At 54.1% G+C, this 20,800-nt stretch overlaps 1 protein-coding gene across 1 annotated transcript in view; it reads left to right on the top strand.

Moving 5' to 3' along the window:
* The window catches only part of LOC308671833 (uncharacterized protein), a gene marked incomplete at its 3' end in the record, with an annotated part of 52,452 nt that extends 32,319 nt beyond the window's left edge, over positions 1 to 20,133 (top strand). Inside the window, exons 24-37 of the mRNA XM_081334316.1 lie at positions 848 to 1,043; positions 1,776 to 1,891; positions 6,794 to 7,172; positions 10,599 to 10,726; positions 12,831 to 12,844; positions 13,590 to 13,795; positions 15,320 to 15,482; positions 15,845 to 15,994; positions 16,602 to 16,762; positions 18,055 to 18,231; positions 18,602 to 18,743; positions 18,962 to 19,149; positions 19,445 to 19,586; positions 19,952 to 20,133. Of these exons, the coding sequence (XP_081190442.1) occupies positions 848 to 1,043; positions 1,776 to 1,891; positions 6,794 to 7,172; positions 10,599 to 10,726; positions 12,831 to 12,844; positions 13,590 to 13,795; positions 15,320 to 15,482; positions 15,845 to 15,994; positions 16,602 to 16,762; positions 18,055 to 18,231; positions 18,602 to 18,743; positions 18,962 to 19,149; positions 19,445 to 19,586; positions 19,952 to 20,133 (2,344 nt within the window). The remainder of the gene's footprint in view (positions 1 to 847; positions 1,044 to 1,775; positions 1,892 to 6,793; positions 7,173 to 10,598; positions 10,727 to 12,830; positions 12,845 to 13,589; positions 13,796 to 15,319; positions 15,483 to 15,844; positions 15,995 to 16,601; positions 16,763 to 18,054; positions 18,232 to 18,601; positions 18,744 to 18,961; positions 19,150 to 19,444; positions 19,587 to 19,951) is intronic.
* Between the last annotated feature and the right edge of the window lie 667 nt (positions 20,134 to 20,800).

The raw sequence follows: 20,800 nt of genomic DNA, 5'->3' as shown, positions 1-20,800 counted from the left end.
CCCAAGAGGAGCAGAGTTGCTAAAGGCCAGGAATGTCCTTGGTGAAAGCCAACCTCCCAAGATCCTTTCCAAAGTCTCAGGTGGGGGGCTGGGAAGACCAAAGACCGCCCCCCCCTTTCCCCTTATCTCACCAGTTCCTCCTGCCCCCCCACCCCCCCCAAGAGGAGAAGGCTGCTCCCTTGCGGGCATCCTCAGGACCAGCTGTTGCATTCTGGGCTCCCTTCCAACGGGGGCAAAGTGAAAACAGAAATTGGCATTACTGAAGCGAGCATGTTTTATTCCAAGCGTTTGTTTGTTTCTTTGGGGGCTGTGGGGAAGGTGCCCATCTAAACATACTGAGTGACTTGATCTGGCGCTTTGGAAAGTGCCGTTCTCAGCCTCAAATGGCCGATGCTGCCAGCTCAGCCCCTGGGCTCCGGGTGCTCCTCCCCAGAGCAGCAGCTCCCTGATTTGTGGGGTGATTGCAGCGGGAGGCAGCTGCTGCGCCGTGGTGCTCTCCAGGGAGCCAAAAGCTGTGGGCTTCTCGCAGCTCCCTGAGCTGGGTGGTTTCCTTGCAGAGGCCTCATGACCCGGCTAGGTTGGAATGGCGCAGAAGATGTTGCCCAACTGGGTCATGAAGCATCTGCAAGAAAAGCACCCAGCTCAATGGAGCACCGAGGACCCACTGCTCCAGCTGAACAACGGAGATTCTTTGACAGCACTGGGTGCTTGTACCAAGAATCCACTGCCAATCAATTGCACTGTTGAAGGAAACCGTAGCTTCCCACCCTCTGGGCATTTGAAGAGAGCAACACGGAAGGGAAACTGAGTGAGTAAAGCACTATCAAGCTTGGCGTGGCACCACCAGGAGCTGGTATCTCACGGGCACACGGCTGACACCACTCGCATTGGGCACAATGCTGACCTCGTCCAGGGGCACCGGTGACATGAGAGTGAAGGCCTGCAGGATGGTGGTGAGGAAGAGGAACAACTCCATGCGGGCCAGGCCCTCACCCAGGCAGAGCCGCTTCCCTGCAGAGAGGGAGCAAAAGAGGTTCAGCCTGGTGGGTGCCAGAGGCAACTGAGGACCCCGAGGCCCTGCACGGCCTCTTGTGCTCTCCAAGCGAGCCGCCTTCCGAGAAGGGAGGCCCAGTGGAGAGGGAAGGGGCAGGAGCCAGTGGCACAAAGAGGGAAGGGGAAGGGGAAAGGGCAGGGAAGGGGAACCCCACTTAGCCCCCACCCCCAGGACATACCTGCTGAGAAAGGCATGAAGGCATCTGCCCTCTTGAAATGGCCGTGGCTGTCCAGGAATCTCCCGGGGTCAAACTGCTCAGGACGGGTATGATGATCAGCGTCGTAGTGCACCGTGCTGAGCAGAGGGTAGACATACGTCCCCTAGCAGGAACATCCAAACAGGAGGAGCAGAAGGGAAACGGGAGGCAGAGGCAAGGAGAAAAGCCCAGAATGAGGTGCCCGCATTGCCAGAGAAGCCAGGATTGAGTGGCATTTCAGTGGCACTATCCAGGCTCTGAGAGACCTTGTTCAGTGGTGGCAAACAGAGATGCCCACTACAGAACATCTACTTGGGCACCTCCTCGACCCACAAAAGCCTTTCTTTGCCAGGGCCCCCAGCAGTCTGGTTCTGCTGCCCATCCCATTGGACAAGATTCGATGGAAACTAAGGAATTGGTCTCCTCTTTCCCCTCTGCTCAGTAACATTTCAGGCCGAAATGGAAGGGAGCACGTTGGACAAACGCTCTGGCCGGTGCTGAGCTCTGAGTCCTGCCCTGCCCCAGAGCCTCACCTTCGGGATGGCGTATCCCCTGAAGCGGGTGTCTCGAGTGACGGCGTGTGGGAGGGCCATGGGCAGGATGTCGCTGAACCTCTGGATCTCATGCAGCACCGCCTCCATGTAGGGCATCTGCCTCCTGTCCTCGGCCGAGGGCGAGCGGCCGGCCCCGATCACTCGGTCAATCTCCTCATGGAGCTTTTCTAGGAAAGATGACCGAGGAGGCTCAGGAGTCAGATTTTTTTGGGGGGGAGCAGGGCTGCAGTGGATTCTTGTGAATCCCCCTGAAGGCAAAGCAGTGACGGACCCATCTGCTTGCCAAGAAATGGGCATGCAGAGCAAAGTAGGGGGGGGGTTCCCCTGCACAGCTGGGAGAGAATAGCGGTTATGGTCCAGGCGACACGGAGGCTGGATGGTCAAAATGGGAATGTGGTTTACTCCATGTGCACAGCAGGTCAAGAAACAGGTCAGTGAATGAAGAGCAGTTAAAATGATTTTTCTCACATAGTTAATTCTCTCATTTCTGTCCTACATATTAAAAAACACACAGAAAACCTGGAATGGGCCCTCTTTTTGTGCAGGGAAAAGACACCAAGTGCCATCGGCTGAGCCCCGAATGTGGAGGGCTGTCCACCTTCCCAGACCAGGGGCTCCCATCATGCCAAATAGACAACTGAGAAAGGAAGCCCTCCCCCCCCCCGGCTGAGCTAGGTCCCTCCCCCACTTGCCAGTCCACCCCTCCCCCTCCAGTGCTGGGGTGCGGGGGCTCCTTCCTCCCTTACCTTGGACCTGCGGGTACTTCATCAGGATGAGGAAACTGTATCTCAGGGTGGTGCTGATGGTTTCTGTCCCAGCAAAGAACAGATTGAAAGTGGCCATCACCAAATTCTCCACACAGAATTCAGAATCCGGGTTGTGCTTTTCCTGTCAAAGATCAAGGAAGATAAGAAAAAAATCATATTTGTTTTCAGGCCCTGCTAGGTGCAAATCTTCTAAATTTTGCTGGTGCAGGTAGAATAAACCTGCAAAGTTTCCACAACCAGGTCTGGCAGCTGCAGTATCGAGACTGGCCAGTGTTAACTTCTCAGGTACCGCTCAGTGGCCTTCATCCTTCAGGCAGGATGTGACCCTGGGGAGGCCTCCCCAAGACGATTCCCCGCGTAGCCGGTGGCTTCCCAGGGTTGACTTCCTGGGCTGAGAACCAGGGCCCTCTGGGACGGAAGCTTATCTCCAGAAGAGGGCCTTGCTGTGCCTGCCTTCCCTCCGAAGCTCTCAGGCTAGAGAGAGACAGATAATATAATCTCATTTTACAAGCTTTGTTTTATGAGGTTCATACAGGTCAGTACCATTCTACAGATAATACTCTCTATATTTCTTCCAACAATGCTTCCTAAGACACTGTACACACCAGTCGCAGAATCCCTGTTTCTCAGCCTTGGCAATTTCACGAGGTGCGAATTTCAATTCTAGATGGCAAAGAAGGTTCTCCGACATCCAAGTACGGTTGTCTGGAAGCTGAGTCACATTTGACTGCTAATCCCGGGTGCTTCTTCAGACTAAGCGAAATGTTTTGAACCAACAAGAATGGAAGACCAACTGCTGTGGCTCAACTTCTATTCAGCTCCTAGAATTCCTCAGCCAGTACATATGAACCTCAACTCCTAGAATTCTCAGAGTTGAAGTCCACACGCTTTAAAGTTGCCAAGGCTGAGAAACCCTCATCTGAAGTGTCATTGTCCAGCAGTTCAACTCCCATAGAGCAGGGGTAGGGAACCAGGGCCCTTGAGGACTTCAGCTCCCAGAATTCCTGAGCCAGCCATGCTGCCATAGAGGCTCAAATCCACTTGTGAAAGCAGACCAGTGGTGAGCCCCAGCAGAACAAACCAGGGTCTCCTGATGGTCAATGGAGGGTGAAGCGTGGTGTTCAGAGAGCACCCAACGAGCATCTCAAGTCTTGTTCTCCCCCCCCCCTCTGGTTTTGTAGCTTTCTGTGTAATCCGCTTCTAATCAGACCGATTTGGCATTTGGGAACTGGAAGTGCACACTGGGCTGTGGCAGGCAGCATGAAATCCAGCGTGGCTGCAGTCCTGGGGCAAATCCTCTCAAGCTGAACAGGAGTCGACCACAGAAATAGACTTTGTTTGTTACTTCTCAAACCCAGAGTCCCCCAACCTTTCCCACTTTGCAGACCGGCAAGGGGGGAAGACGGGAGGGTTCTGCGGGAGTCCACGCACATGCGCAAAGTGCTATTTGCACAAGTGGATGGCACGTGCACCCGCCACTCACACAAATGGACCTTTGCACACATGCTCACCCTCTACTTACGCAAGTGCAGCTATACACGCACACATGCACACTTACCTGCCACTTCCACAGCCCGGTTCTGAATGGGCCATGGCCCATAGTGGGCAGCAGCCTGGGGGTTGGGAACCCCTGCTCTAACCAATTCACTGCTTAGCTAAGTTCTGAGTTGGAAGGTGGCCATAGAAGTGTGTTGGGTTGTCTCTGCCTAAATCTTGACTCAAACTCTGCCTGGATCCTGACCTGACAGACGGGCAACTGACAAACAGAGTGTGTCAGTTGTGTTTGATGGCTATAAGAAAGCGGGGGGGGGAATCTCTCCTCTTTCAAGCCAGGGAGCTCTGGGGCCAACAGAAAGACAACAGCTGCACCCCAAAGACTCACAACCCACTCCTTTGCCTGGCAGTTGAACTGCAGCAAAGCACCTTCACGCCACCGAAGGGTAAAGTGAAAAACCTTAGTAAGTAGCATTACCTGCTCCATCTTTGCCAAGAAGCAATCAATATAATTTTGGGGGGCGCAAGGATCGAGCAAGGCCTGCTGCATCTGGATCCTCTCCTTTATGAAGCCGATGATCTGCTGAGAGCACCTATGGCCCGCGTGATGCGCTCCAGGGATCTTCTCCATGATCTCTGGAAAGATGTTGTAGAGCTACCCCATATTGGGCAGAGGGCAAGGGATGAAACAATAATATTATTAGCTTTTCTTGACCATAGCTTTTGCGTACACCATGCTTAACTTGGTAAACAAACTAACCTATCTGGCCAGATTGCACAATACATGCATGTGTTAACTGGCAAAGCAGACTAAAAAAACTACGCAAGCTTAGACAGTTGTGTGCAAGCAGCTGCCACTTCTTAATCAGACTGATGAAGTACAGTTGTGAGCATGTCCTTCTGCTGTGTGCATCTTTGAAGATGTTGTTCCACTTTGGGAATATTGTTGAAAATTCACAGGGAGAAAAAAGGAAGACGGGATTTCAGTTGGACTAAATCCACCAGCCTCCAAGAAGTGAACATTCTCCAGTTCTTCGCACAGGAGGTCAGATGCAGCCAATTCCAGCCGGTCTGGAAGCAAACTCAGAGTTGGTGTGTTCCTCAGCCTTGGTCCTCCCCTCCCACACCCCACGTGGGTCGGACCTGGAGGAACATCCACCACTAACATTAGGAGAACTCTCCTCCCCACTGTGGAGTGAGCTCCTTTCTCCCCCGACCAGGATAGCAAATTTTATTATGGACCTTCAAATCTTTTGCAGATAAAATAACCAACACCAGGCTCTAAGCAAAAAAAGGCCCAAATCACTTTATAGTTGGAAAAGGCAGCAAAACTGAAGAAATGCTCCTGCTTAATAAAATATTCCTGCTTTATAAAATCTTAGTAAGAATACAGCATCCAGTTTTGGTCCCCACATTACAAAAAAGATATTCAGACTTTTGAAAAAGAGCAACTAAGAAGATTAAGGGCCTGGAGACTAAAACATACGAAGAACGGCTGCAGGATTTGGGCATGGCCAGTCTAGAGAAAAGAAGGACCAGGGGGGACATGATAGCAGGGTTCCGGTATTTGAGGGCTGTCACGGAGAAGAGGAGGGGGTCATCTTATTCCCCAAAGCCCCTGAAGGCAGGACAAGAAGCAGCAGATGGAAACTCATCAAGGAGAGAAGCAACCTGGAACTAAGGAGAAACTTCCTAACAGGGAGGACAGTTAACCAGTGGAACAGAAGTTGCCTTCAGAGGTTGTGGGTGCTCCATCACTCGAGGTCTTTCCACTTGTCTGAAATGGTATAGGGTCTCCTGCTTGAGCAGGGGGTTGGACTAGAAGACCTCCAGGGTCCCTTCCGGCTCTATTCTGATTGACTGATTGTTCTCACCGTGGCTTCAGTTAAGCTTGCAATGCGGAAACGCTCTGTTATCAGCTTGTTCAAAGTGAGGAACTTTTCATCGTTGTATTTAAACCGATTCCCAAACACAATGGAGCAGATGATGTTGGAGACAGCTCGACTAAGATGGAAGGTGGGGTCAAAGGACGTTCCTGGAGAAAAGAGAAGGGAACGTTGCTGGCCCTTTATCATCCCCTCCACTCACTCTGTCCTGAGCTGCATGCGCTCCTCTTATATTCCCACCCACCTGCCCAAACGTAATAATATCCAGTCTGAACATCTGGCTGACTGTGCAACAAACCATAATAATAATAGCAATTGAATGTGGACTCAAAATCCTCACTTCCAGAAAGGACAGACAATTGCAGAGAACATGGTGACATGATGTGGAGAGGAGGGATAGCAGCTCTAGCGCCCGGGAGTGCCCACCCCAGTTGAGCAGCTGACAGCTCTGGACCGTGGGAGGAAGGGATTGCAGGGTGCATCAGGTCTATGGCATCTGGACAACTCTACAGTGGAATGGCAGATTCATGAAGGAGAAAGGTGAGAAGGGCTACCAGCCATGATGACATCTGGGATCAGTCAGGATCAGCTGCTAGGGGAAGGACTGCTCCCAGATCCCAGGGCATCTCGCTGGCCACTGTAGGAAACCAGTCCTTCCTCTGTTGGGACTCTAGCAACCTCCTGGTCAAAGGGGATTGGGAGGGGAAGACTTCCTTTGCCTGCTTTGAACGGCTATTCTTGTAACTCGAGTAAGACTCAGGTAAACCAGCCGAGGGAGGGAGGGAGGGGCTACTGCTGCCAAATGAACGGCTACCTTCTGTCTTCTGGAGCTCCTCCACCAGGCACTCGGCCTCCTCCTGGATCCTCTCTTCAATGGACCTCTTGCCCATCCCAAAGTCCCTCAGAATGGTGAGGGAGAAGCGACGGAGCTTCTGCCAGCGCTGCCCGTTGGCAAACACAATCCCTGCCCGAGAGACCAGGAGGTCAGGTGGTTTCTCTCAGGACTCCCCGCAGAGCCATGCAAGCCCGGAAAGGCAGGCTGAGCCCCCTCTTGAAGCAAGACCATCCCTCACCGTGGTGGTTGAAGTCCTTGGAGAAGGCGGGCAGCTGCCCTCGCCCACTGAACTCCTCTGCCTGGTCCACCAAGGCCTCCTTCACGGCTTGGTAGCCACACAAGACCACGACCCGCTGCAGTCCCAGAAAGACGGTGAACACCGGCCCGTATTTCTCGCCCATCTGCCAAGAAAGACCAGGAGTGCTCTGGAGCCCCCACCCCGTCCATATTTGGAGCCTTTAGCAGCCTGAGAAAAGCTCTTTGTGAAGGAGACAGAAGGCCTGCAAAGTCCCACCAACCCTGACTGCTGACCGGCTGCTTGACCCTGCCCCAGGACGCCAGCTTCCCTCCCCCCCCCCAGCAGAAGGGATGCACAACAGCTGCTGAGCAACAACTCGGATTTTGACTTTTCCCCAAAAACAGAATCAAATGCCGAACATTTGGAATTGCAAATAGTCTAAGCTGAATTTCAGATTATGCATACAGACAGATTTGTTTTTGTTTTACAAAAGCATCAATTCTATAGAAATCCTGGATTCTTGCATTAATAGTTGGGGCAAGAAGGTGCTTGAGTTGCTTTGGGCTAACAGAAACGTGTGTAAGATTGGTGTAAGTTGAGATCCACTCGCAGGTGTCCAGCCTAAAATCCTGCAGAGGAACCGTCATGCATGGAAGTTACCAGCCGGGTGGAAGAAACATTTCTAGCCAACAAAGACATCCAGTTCTGAATTATTCTCCCTGCCTCTCCCTCCCCTCTGGGCAGGATACCCAACTCTGCTTGGCACCCAGTGCCGCCCCCTGGGCTGAGCTTTGATGTTGACAGAGGTGGGGCACCGAGCCAGGTTGGAGGGGTGGCAGAAGAAGTGGAGCATGGGGACGGGGCGGAGGTTGCAGCTGCTCCTCAGACAGGCCTGCTTGGCTCCTCCTGGCCCGTCTCCCTTTCCTCGGGGTTTCTCCTGACACCTTTTCCGAGAGGCGGAAGCACCAGCTTGTTTCTGCGGTGAAGGAGGGGGGGGGCATAACCAGCTAGACTAGAGTGATGGTGCCAATGGAAAATGAAAAGAGCTGCTGGTGGCTGGCCTCACCTCAGAGGAGTGAGGGGAGGGGGCTCTGCTGTGGTTGACCCAAGGGGTCTTTGTGGTCTTTAATGCCACACGCACACACACACACACACACACACACCCCTCCACTCCCAGCATGGTTCAGTCAAGGGGGCCTACAGAAATTCAGTGGCCCCACATCTCCCTAAGGCTCCTTTGGGTCAGGGACTTTTGCTGAGCTGCTGCCCCTTCACCCCAGCAGAGCCCACTTCCTGCTTGCATGCCAGGCCCCACATGGGCATGCTGGGTTGTCTTTGCGGGGTGGGCAGGTGGAGCCACCCCTCCCCCTCCTGCTCCCTGGGGGCCATTTCCATCTCTTCTCTGAAGGGATCAGGTGGGAAAACTTAGCAAGACTCTTCCCCCCCCCTCATTCAATCTCTTTTTTCTCAAACTGTTGGGAATTCAGAATAAAAATCAGGGATATTCCTCGGTGCTCAGGATATTCTTGCAATTCTTTCTTACTCTGAGATGAGTCAACAGGATTTCTTCCCCTACTACCTGTCCCCTTATCTCCACCCGCCCTTTGAGTCTCTTGCGATGGGGACAGAAGTACTGGCGCCTCCTCACTTTCCCCCTATTTGCTGTGAGATAACACACAAGAAAATGGCACACTGATAATTACTGGTAGCCCTTAAAAGTTGAAAGAAGTTATTGGGGTTTAGTGATCTCTCAAGCGGATCGTCTCCTTTCCTGGGCGCTTCCGGGGCTGTTTGGTCTCATCGTCGGCCACTCGACCTACAGGAAAAGAGACGAGGCTTGCTCACGTGTCCCAGGCATTACGGGCAGCACCAGAACATGGAGAAAGGAAAGCAGAGAGTTGTCTGAGCGGAAAAGGATGAAAGAAAGAGCCAAGCATGACGAAGGTCAAGACTACAAAACCAGCTCTAAAGACTTGCATGTTCCTCTGGCTGATTTAATTTAAGGTCCATGGGACAGTAGCCAGCATCCCTGGAGGTGGCCACAAAAGGAAAAACTGATCCTGGGTCTGAAGGATCGCTCGATCGGTGGAGAAAGGACCTAGGAAAACTTCAAAACAGAATCCAGCTGACTTCCAAGATCAAGGGATGACCATATCTCCAAGAGAGATGGGTGGGTCAAGACTGTGGAAAATGAATAAGCAAAGAAAATAGACATCAGGCGCTACCACGGCTGCTATCGACCTGAAAGTGGCCTCTGTAGTAGAAGACCCAGGAAGACCCCACTTCTGATAGATCCCCAAAAGCCAGACCGGAGGTTGCTAATATGCAGGTTGACAAATGATGTTTCTTCAAGAACAGAACACCATCCCTACGCTGAAACCCAGAGGAGGCTCCATAATATGGTGGCCTTGCCTTGCTGCCGGGGCACTGTGCAGAACACAGTGAAATCAGAAGAGGATCCAGACTTTCTGGAGCGAAACATAATTCTGTGTGAGAAAGTTCGGTTGCAGGTCATGTCCCGTTTGTGTTGGAGGCATCATTGAAGGCGCTTCCCGGTTGAAAAGATTAGTCAGTGACATCACCATTGCCTGTGGGGGCCCCTTTCATGTCCCCATCAAGGGAGCTGGAGCAAGTGACAGGAGCTCACCCAGCCATGCAGCAGCACTCAGGTCTCGAACACAGGCTTGCCAGCCTCCAGCCCAGCACCCTAAGCACATACTCCTTCCAGCAGGATAATGACCTCAAAACATACATCTAAGAAAACCTAAGTGACCTGCTGTGCTCTGAATTCAATAGAAACAGAGGTGTCCAACCTGGGCAATTTGAAGACTTGTGAATTTTAACTCCCAGAATTCCCCAGGCCAGCATGGAGGCCCCTGCAATAGAACATCTATGGAAAGAGACGAAATTCACAGGTGGGAGAAGGAACCCACCCAGCCGGAGGCACCTGGAGCAGCAGGGTGGATGCCTGTTGAGAGTCTTCTTCAGAGCTAAAGAAAGTGCCGGACTGCAGCTACTGCTGTAGAAAGATTAGGCACAGGTACCAACAATGATGTCTGTGGCATTTTCATTTCTTTTGCGCTTTATGACAACATGTTAAGCCATTGAGTCACAGTGTCTGCTTTGTGGACTATGAAATAAAGAATGGTGGGCACCAGGATATCAATATTTCTGGCCACGTCTGTGTAGCGACTGCTGCCAGCTGCCCTCAGGGCCACAATGCCTCCTCCCACCCTGCGCGACTTCCCTGATCCCTGAGCTTCCTCATCTCCGTGCCAGGAGGAGCCTGTCCAAGGGCTGGAGCAGCACAAACAAGGCCAGGCTGCTGTGTTGACTTCTCTTCCTCTCTCTGTCTTGGGCAAAGGAGGCCTCCTGGCCTTGGATGCTTTGGGTAGTCCGTCTATTTATTTATTTCTGCCCACTGCAAAAATGCCCGAGGTGCACGCGACGCCTGGTCCGACATGGCCCGTCAAGCTCACTGTGGGTTTGCCCCGCGAGAAGAAGCCTGCTGGCTCTCGAGGAAGGAAGCCCAACTCACCTTCATCAGGGACTGGACCAGATTCTTTCGGTCCAGCTGGAGAAAATTCCCCAGGATGGGGAGTGGGGTGGGCCCAGGGGGCAGGAGGCCTTTCACTCCGTTCTTCCTCCCATTCGATGTGAAGGAGATCCAGAGCAGCAGCAGCAGCAGCAGCAGCAGCAACGGTGAAAGAGGGACCGGCTCCATGTTAGAGACCCTGGGAACCTGAAGAAGAACACACCAGCCATAACCGCAGCAGTTGGCCAGGAGAAACAGGGAAGAGGAAAACAAAAGGAGATATTTACATCTGTCCGGCTACGACTTTGAGCTACATTTGGTGGCTGCAGATTCAACCATAACATCTCTGTTCTGCGGGGACTTTTATGGTGGACTTGTCCAAAGCAGCCAGAAGCTTGGGAGAAGTTCACAGAGAGAAGCAGCTTTCCACATTGGTTATCCTTTAACAAGATATGCTTCACCACCTGGATTTTGGCAAGCCAACTGGGGGCATCACCTCATCTAGCCCAATTGCAAGGAGAAGGTGTGGTCATTTGTTAAAACAAAACTGGCTTTTTAAAATTCAATCTTGGCAAATTCTGCTAAGAGCCAAAAAAATAGAGCGACTCTTTAAGATGAATAAAGAGTTGGTTTTTTTAAAGGGAACTACAACCCAAAGGCTGAATTCATATAACAGGTTAAAACCTAAACCATGATTAAAGGTAAAGGTTCCCCCGCACATGCGTGCTAGTCGTTTCCGACTGTAGGGGCCGGTGCTCATCTCCGTTTCAAAGCCGAAGAGCCAGCGCTTGTCCGAGGACGTCTCCATGGTCGTGTGGCCGGCATGAGTAGACGCCAAAGGACCACGGAACGCTGTTACCTTCCTGTCAGGACCCACCCCAAACCACGTCTTAGGAAGACAAAACTCTTGGAGCCAAATCTAGTCCAAAAGGAATCTTTACTATGACATGCTTGGTTGTAGGAATACAAGACAGGACTTAATATTGTTCTACAAACTAAAACCTTATAAAGAGTTCCCGGTTCAACCCCCCCTTAACCCCATTTGGTGAGTCCCCCATCATTTACCTCGTATCATCCCTCTCGTGGGAAAAAGGAACTTGGGACCTTTTATGTTTATTGCTCTCTTCCTTGACACAAGCCAGATGCTCCTACCCTAACCCCCCCTTTTGTTCCCCCAGTTCAAAAGGCTTCTCTTTTCCTTTGAAATGCCTAATACAGGCTCAATACACATTCGTTCCTTCCTCCTCGGGAGATGACAGGATTCAGGAACAACGTTTTAAACATACATTTATGAATATGATATAAATGGATTCTGACACTTCCCACCGTAGTGGTCCCTATTTTTCTACTTGCAATTTTACATGCTTTCGAACTGCTAGGTTGGCAGAAGCTGGGACAAGTAACAGGCGCTCACTCTGTTACGCGGCACTCGGGATTCGACCCACCAAACTGCAGACCTTCTGATTGACAAGCTCAGCACCCTGATTGACAAGCCACCGCGTCCCTAAACCATGATTAACAAAACAAAATTTCCACAATCACAATGTTTGCTAAGTCCAAAGAAATAAACTGCATTGCAACTTACGGTGCTGGCCCGTTCACACAACTGGCTATGTCAACTGCTAGATTTCTACAACTCATAACCCACAAACCACCAATTTGTCCCCCCCCTTGGAAAAAGGCCAGAAGTTCCATTTTCACAGAAGAGAAGGACTGCAGCCATGCCAGGCAGAGCCCAGGTGAGAGGAGAACCAGGCTTCTCTGGATCCCGGGAGCACAGAAGACATCCCTTTGGGGCTGCCCGGAACTGAGTAGCAATAAAGGAGAATATTTGTAGCTCAGGGATGACAGGCTGAGCGCTGAGGAGGTTACCTAGTTTGGGTAATGAAACGTCTGCAAGAAAACCACCCAGCTCAAAGAGCACCAAGGAATTGACCAGGGCAGGAAAAAGAGGTGTATGCACACGTAGGGAGATGCCCAATCATCCAGGTCATAGTGTTGTCCCAAAGGTGCTTTTTCCCAAAGGCAACTGGACTTCCTTGTTTTTTTTGTTGAAAACATTTTGCTTCTCATTCAAGAACCTTCTTCAGTTCTTTGGTCAGAACTGAAAACCAAGAGAGTCCAGTTGCCTTTTGGAAAAGTACCTTTAGAACACACACACACACACACACACACACTTCCTGTTGCCGTCTGGGTTCTTGCCACCTGCTTATCCCTGATGAAGAGGACCGAGCTTTTCTCGGCCAGCCTGTGTTTCTGGGCCTCTGGCAGGAGTTCAGAGGCACGTAGGGTAGCCGGCTGGGGCTGGGCTGAGTTCCCAGGGCCACCAGTGGAATGTCGTGGCGAGTTGGGGACTCAGCCAAAGCCCCGCTACCCTGTCTTGATGGTCCACTCTCATAGCAGAGCTTTGGCCGAGTGGCCATGATCCAGGAGAAAGAGCCTTTCCCCAGCCTGGTCTTTGCCGGAGGGGAAAGGCTGCTGGGGAGCAGGAAGGGCCGCAAGGAGGGAAAAGGCTCTCTGCACCCAGTGCCTGGCGCAACAAGAGGAGCATGGCGCATCCATGCTGTGGCTGGGTTAATCTTTGGCAAAGGGAGCAGCCCTGCCAGATCTCTCTGGAACTCCAAAGCAATGTGCAAATATGGCTTGAGAAATCTGGGTCATGATGGTGGCTTATCTTCAGGCTTGGCCTCCCCAGCTCTGAGGCAACAGAGAGGGCAGATGGTTGTCTTGGATGCTGCAAGAGAGCACAAGCGAGGAAAGGGAAGGTGCCAAGACTTTCCTGGAAAACCAAAAACTTTTTTAAAGGGGGACTTTAAAAGGAATCACACCACAAGGTTCCCAGATCCCCAGCAGAATTGGCCTCTTCCAGCCCAGCCCCACCGAGCTGACGTCGGTCGAGCCTCGGGCTGTGAACCAACTTCTGGTGTCCCAGAGACTGGCGCAAGCGAGGGCTTCGGTGTCCTGACCGTATATATCCTGCTGGCAGGAGAGGGCCGGCAACCGCCTTGTGAGCACCAGCCGCGCTTGCAGCAGCCATGGAGATCTCGGCCATCGCTTGGATGGATTTTGGGGGGCCCTTCGGCATTCTGCTAGCCATGGCCATGTCGTGCCTCCTCTTCCTCCACTTCACAGCCAAGAAGAGGTTTGCCGGCCTCCCACCGGGCCCCCCCACCCTCCCCTTCATCGGCAACATGCTCCAGGTGGACGTGAAGGATCTGATCCCCTCCCTCAGAGAAGTGAGTCGGGGACGAAGGGAGAAATATGGAGCATATGGGGGAAAATTGCTTGTTGTTTATGTGTCTATCATCTATCACCATCTATCTGTCTATATTTATATCTACTGATCGATCGATCGATCAGTCTATCTTGCGAACTATCAGTCAGCCATATTTAGAGACTGCTGCTCTCCTGCACGGAGACCCCGGGTGCTGTGCAAATGAAATAGAAGAGAAAAGCAAACAGACAATCAAGACAAGCCCAAATGGGTGGAAACTGGACCGGCCTTCCTCTCCATCAACTGAGCCCCGTGTGGGCCTCCAGAGACCCAACAGCATCTCCCCGAAGGCAGGGAAGGGGCCATCTCCCCCATGCAGCCATCAAGCCAGCCATCCTTCCCTTCCCAGGCCAACCCCCTCCCCGCCTTGGCCTGAAGCAGCAAAGCCCCCCTCGGGTTCAGGGGGGCAAGCGTGAGGACCCAAGACGTGGGGCAGCTCAAGCGTCTCTCTGTGGGACGTGTCTGCCAGGCCCCACAGAGCAGCTCTAGAGGGCCAGTCAAGCTGAGCCGGAAGGAGGTGGCCCTGCACAGCCCACCCCCGGGGCCGGAGAGCCCACGGCTCACCCAGGGGGAAGCAGGCAGTGACCTGCGACCGAGGAGTTGGGAGGGTCCTCCTCTTAGCAGAGCCCCCTGCCACATTCTAGGTTGGCCTCTTTTCTCCAGACATTTGCAGAGCTTTAACTGTAGATGAAAGAAAAGGCACAGGTTCCGCCAGAAAGGTGTGTTTGTGTGAGCATGTTAAATTAGATTAAATCAGGTTAGATTACAGAGGAACCCAACTCTAAGCTAAGGGTCCTTCATGTTGGGAAATTACCAGCCAGGCAAGGAGAAAAGACCAAGCAGGGAGGTAGCCTTGAGTCTCAGGACTGACACACACACCCTGTCTAAATTGGGACGACAATTCTGTTCCCCAGAGAAGCTGTGCAGTCTGGGGAGACTCTTGTACTACGGGCAGAATGCCGTAAAGGAGCAGAGGGCTTCCACCCTTCACTTGTGGGTCTGGTTGCCTTGCCTGACACTTCCAGGCAACCTCTTGTAGGTCAGTCAAAATCCCTACACAATAAACTGTAACAACAGAGGTACAATAAAGCACTCCTGCCTGCCCCCTGCCCTGCCTGGGAACCCCCGCCTCTTCCAGTGGAGAAAGAGAAGCTCCGAAAGCCAAAATCCCTGCTGAGTTGATGGGTCTCGTCCCCTGCTAAGGGACCCCTTCCCCCACCCCCGAGAAGGAGGCCTGCCCTGACCCTTCTTCTTCTTCTTCTTCTTCTTCTTCTTCTTCTTCTTCTTCTTCTTCTTCTTCTTCTTCTTCTTCTTCTTCTTCTTCTTCTTCTTCTTCTTCTTCTCCTCCTCCTTCTCCTTCTCCTTCTCCTTCTCCTTCTCCTCCTCCTTCTCCTCCTCCTCCTCCTCCTTCTCCTCCTCCTTCTCCTCCTCCTTCTCCTTCTCCTCCTCCTCCTCCTCTTCCTCCTCCTCCTTCTTCTTCTCCCAGCTCAGCAAGACCTACGGCCCCTTGTACACCTTCTATCTGGGCTCTCGCCCCTGCGTGGTCCTTTCGGGGTACCAAGTGCTAAAGGAGGCGCTGGTTGACAAAGCCGAGGAGTTCAGTGGCCGGGGGGACTTCCCGGCGGTCCAGATGTGGAGCAAAGGAAACGGTGAGATTCAGCAAGGGGGAGGAAGCAGCTGTCCAGGCCCTGGGATTTGGAGTGGCTGGAGAGCAATGCGATGAGACTCTCCTCACTCGATTAAATGTATTTTGAGCTGAATTTTGACTTTTAAAAGAGCTAGTGGGGGGGAGTGAATCGTAGCCCAAATAAGCCCAAGGAAGTCTCACAATAAGGGGCTTTCTAAAAAATCTTGCTTCTGATTCTCCTGGGCTGCCAGGCTCTGGGCTGGAAAGAGCTTCTATGGTGGGGAGCCAGTGGGCTTTCTGGAAAGGACAAATATTTTTGGGGGGGAAGCTGGACTCTGACCTGGTCCCAGGTATGTTCTCCTGTCCCCCCCCTTTCATCCCCAGGGATCGTGTACGGGACAGGGGAGCGCTGGAGGCAGCTGCGCAGGTTTGCCATCTCGACCCTGAAGAATTTTGGGATGGGGAAGCGGACCATGGAGCAGCGGATCAAGGAGGAGGCCCAGTTCCTGGTGGCCGAGTTCCGCAAAACCCAAGGTACTTATAAGGAGAAGGCAGGGCAGGCTGACTTGATTGGTTCCCTGGTGTTTTATAGCAGCAGCTGAACACAGCACATCCATTCAGGCGCCAAAGGCGTCTCCCCTTCCTTTGGGGCCAGAAGAATCCCACCTGCTGGATCCCAACTTTAAAAGAGGCTACGATCCTCTCTGGATGAAAATGTGCTTGTTCCATTGGAGCGGGTGGCTCCCTTCCAATTCCTTCTCTCTGGAAGATCTCCAGGACTTTTCTGAACATAAAGTGCCTGGTTTTCCAAGAATTCCTTTCCCGAAGAGGCCGGAGGTGCTTTGCAGCAGAGGTGCAGCCTCATTCTCAGGCTGTGCTCCTCCAGGTGTGCTGGGCGTTCCTTCATCTCATGCCCTCCGGGAATTCTGGACCTGGCATGGAGCAGCTTGGCAAGACTGCTGGGCAGAGATTTCAGTTATGCCAGGTTATTTCATTTAATTATTCAATTACCTGATTTAACTCAACTTTTTTGAATTGTGCCAGAGAAATGCTATATGCGTGAAGCAATCCCCATGTGGGTGGGGAGCGGAGGAATGTTATACAATACTCCCTGGCTCACCACTGCCCCACTTGCTCGCAGGCCAACCCTTCGACCCCACCTTCCTCCTGAGTTGCTCGGGCTCCAACATCATCTGTTCCCTCGTCTTTGGAGAACGGTTTGAATACACAGATCAGAGCTTCCTCACCTTGCTCGACCTGATCAACAGCAACTGGAAACTCATGAGCTCCACCTGGGGACAGGTGGGTCTGATCGGGAGGAAGCGACTGGCTTTCCCAGGTGCCCCAGAAGGAAAGCCCAGATGTGGCCAAGCCCACGTAGACTCTTCATGGGGCCCAAAACCCATGAATTTCCATGAAGTACCTCAAGTCTGTATTTATGCCACCTGCTGTGCTTTTCCACTTTTGCCCTGGTTTATTTCATGTCTTGTGAACTCAGGTCCTTCAGCCAGTTTAGGGTTGGCTGTCGTGATGTGGGACGGGCTGGTTCTCACCTGCATCTGCTGAGCGGCCGAAGGGACCGGGCAGAGGCCGCTTGGCCAGACCACTTTGGGAAGGAAAGCAGATTTCATTTTGTACAGACGAGGCAGCTGGTAGTGGCTAATAATTTAGCCGCTCTGTGCCAGTCCAGTGGAAGTTTCCAGGCTCTCCTCCCATCACTGTCCTCCCACGTGTGCCAGGGGTGGCCAAGCATAGCTGGGGCAATCCGAGGAGGGCAAAGAGCAAGAACAAGTCCAGACCCACATCTTCAGGGAGCCCTCCTCCCAGCTGAAAATCCTTAATGGAGGGGGCCGCCATCCAGAGAGAGAGAGAGAGAGAGGGAGAATGAGAATGGAGGAAGTTGTGAGAGAGGTCACCCAATCCGTCCACTCTCAACCCCCTCCCCCCTTCAAAGGGACGTGCAATATTGAAGTTGCCACCTGAGCCTTGTCTGGTGCCAGGGAGCAGCTTAGGCAGAGCAAAAGGGCAGTGGAGCTGAAGGCCAACGTGAGAGAGAGAGAGAGGAGAGGGAGGGGACAATGAGCCAGAGAACACTCTTCTGGGGAACGTCCAAAGGAGGCCAAGGGCCACAGGTCCAAGGGACAAAAAGGACCGGGCTGATGCAAGACTAAAGGCTGAGCATGGGATCTTCAGCTGACCACTCGCTGCCACCCCCAGAGCAGCTGGCCTGTGAGAGGGCCTGGCGCTTTGGCTCTTGTTTCTGTGCTGTGGTGTGGAGGTTTTATTGACCCCTAACCCCATCCCCACCCCCTGCCCTGTCAACCGAGGAAAAGGTTGTAGTTGGTGGCTGATGGCCCACCCCAGAACTAGAGGGGACCAGAGAAGACCACCCAGGCCAGTCTCTGGGGTCCCTCTTCCCCACCTCGTAACGCAGGGGGGTGGGGTTGTGACCTGCAAAACGAGTCCCTCGGTCCCTGAGGGCTCCCTCCATGGCTCAGGGGCATCTGGATGGAGGGGCTGGGCTGGGCAGAGAGCAGGTGGGCTCCGGCCGGCCAGGACCCCCTTCAAAGCAGAGTTTCGCCCTTCTCCTTCAGCTGCTTTTCATCTTCCCAAACATCATGAGGTGGGTCCCAGGACCCCACCAGAGAATCTACACTAATTACCTGAAGCTGGCAAAGTTTGTGGGCGAGCGGCTGGAGATGAACAGGCAGACCCTGGACCCCAACTCCCCGCGGGATTTTATTGACTGCTTCCTCATCAGAATCCAGCAGGTATCCACCTCCGGCCCAGCGCTGTGGCCCCTGCCCGGCCCTGCCGATGGGGGAAGGGGCTTTCTCCCAGACTCCCATTCCCAGGATCCCTTGGAGGAGGCCACGACGGTTGCCGCACCCTCCCCAGGGTCTCGCACCAGGGCCGTGCAGCCGCGCTGGCTCTGCTTGGGCCTGAGGGACAGCAGCTCTGTTGCGGGAGAGCCAGGCTGAGCCTTCGCTTCCCGGGCCCTGCTCGAAAAGGGCCAACGGGTGGGGGAGGCTCCGATTTCTGAAGCCTCCAAGCAAGATCTCTCGGCCTCCATTTCTCAACGGGCGAGAAGCCTCTTTGCAGCCATGTTTGAAGAACCAAACCAGCAATTCCGCCTTGCAGGAAAAGAACAATCCCAATTCTCACTTCAACGAGGACACGATGTTGAAGACCACCGTCAACCTCTTCTTTGCCGGCACCGAGACGGTCAGCTCCACCCTGCGCTACGGGCTGCGCATCCTCCTGAGGCACCCTGAGGTGGAAGGTAAACTGGGGGAAGGTAGGGGGGAAAGGGGGGGCCCTGCTGCACCTGAGCACGTGGGAGTCTCGGAGGGAAAGGACCGTTGGGGACGCAGAATCCACGCAGCAGGACAGGCAGCACCCTTTGAATTCCTCTCTCCCCCCCCCCGCTGCCAGTGGGGACCTCGGGTGGCCCCCCCACTTGCCATGGCTTTCAGGGTGACTCTGCTGCTTTTCTGGCAGAGAAGCTGCATGAAGAGATCGACCGGGTCATTGGGGGCAACCGTGGCCCCTGCATGGACGACCGGAGTCAGATGCCCTACACGGACGCGGTCATTCATGAGATCCAGCGCTACGCCGACATCGTCCCGATGGGGGTGCCCCATACAGTCACGAGAGACACCCAATTCCGGGGATACCATCTCCCCAAGGTTGGCGAAGTGGGGCGTGTGGGGCAGGGAGATGGGGTGGGGCCCAGCAGCAGCAGCCTCTGCCACAATCGGCCTGGGCCACTTCCCCAAAGGAGAACCGCCTCCGTCTTCTCTCCAAGTCCAAGTGGCAAGGCAGGCAGGAGGATGCCCTGAGCAGAAAGCACTCTGCCCATGCCTACGGGGACCGCCTTCTCCGCTCAGGAGGGGAGCACTGGGCTTAGGGGAGTCTGGCATCACCCCCGGCCTGCCCTCTGCTCACCAAGGCTGTCCAACCCCACCTTCCCCCCCATCCCAGGACCTCAACGTCATCCCCTTGCTCTGCACGTCTCAGTTTGACCCCACACAGTTCGAGAACCCCGACACCTTCGACCCGACTCACTTCCTGGACGAGGCCGGGCGGTTCAGGAAGAGGGAGGCCTTTATGGCTTTCTCAGCAGGTAAGGGGAAGAGGTAAGGGGTCGCCCTGGGGGCCCCTCGGCCACCCTTGGTGCCAAGAGGCCTCATCCGCCGCTGGGGCAGGAGAGGCTAAGAGCCTCCTCGGATCCTCTGGCACAAAAGGCAGGCAGGGAGGTGGTCAGGCTGGCACAGGAGGGCCGCTTGGTCACCTGCTTCCTGGCGTCTTCCCAGGAGTGGCTTGAGGCAATTAAAGGAGATGCAGAGCTCATCGCGTTCAGCCAGTTGGGCAGGATCGGCAGGAAGGAGTATTGGGAAAAGCAGACTTTGGGGGGGGGTGCCAGGCTGGGCCTCCTCCTTCCCCCCCCCCTGCTGGCAGAGGCACCAAGGAAGTCTTCTCTCCACATAGGCAAGCGGGTGTGCCTGGGCGAAGGCCTGGCCAACATGGAGCTCTTCCTCTTCCTCACCACCATCTTGCAGAATTTCCGGCTGAAAGCCCTGGTGAACCCCACGGACATCGACATCACCCCCGAGTCCGCCGGTCTGGGCAGCATCCCTCGGCCTTACCAGTTCTGCCTCCTTCCCCAATGAAGGGCCGGCTCCCCTGGGGGGGCCAGCTGCTCTGGGCTGCTCACCTCCCAGTCCAGATGCCCATTGGGGGTCCCTGCCCCCCCTCAGGTGGACCCCCCACCCCCTCCCTTGTGACGCTGCCTCGCTTTTCTCTCACCCCAGTGCTCCCAGCCTTCCCAGTCAAGCCAGTCCCCGCACCTGCCTGCCTCCCCCTTCCCGGCGGGGCTTCCTCTGGAGACACTTGCCCTGGTGCCAGGGGACGCCCTGGGCTGCATCTGGCACCGGCAGACCTTGCCTAGTGCCGGAGAGGAGGGCCTCAGAGCATGAGCCTCAGGGGCTCTGCCCTGGAGACGCCAAGGACGGAGCTGGGTGCTGCGAAGGGGTCTTGGCAAGGCTGAGGAGGTCCGCATTAGGAAGCGCTGGCTCTGGTTTCCTTACCGAAAGCCCCCTCACTTTATGCCAAACTTGCCGAGGGAGCGCCAGGGGTGGCGATGCTGAGTGAGCAGGCTGGTTGCCCGACTGGCAGAGGGAGAAGCCACTTGGGGGGGGCTTTCAGAAAGAGGACTGGGGGGGTGGAGAAGTACATCTGGGTGCCCCATAGGAAGACAGGCCAATCTGCGCAGCGTCTGCCCCAGCCAGCCAGAGGGGAGGATGGCTCAGCTGCCATAGCTGATTCCTCAGTGGGTCG

Source organism: Vipera berus, assembly GCF_964194415.1.
Source record: "Vipera berus genome assembly, chromosome: 9".
Taxonomy (NCBI): Eukaryota; Metazoa; Chordata; class Lepidosauria; order Squamata; family Viperidae; genus Vipera; species Vipera berus.
This window is presented reverse-complemented; position numbering and strand designations above follow the sequence as displayed.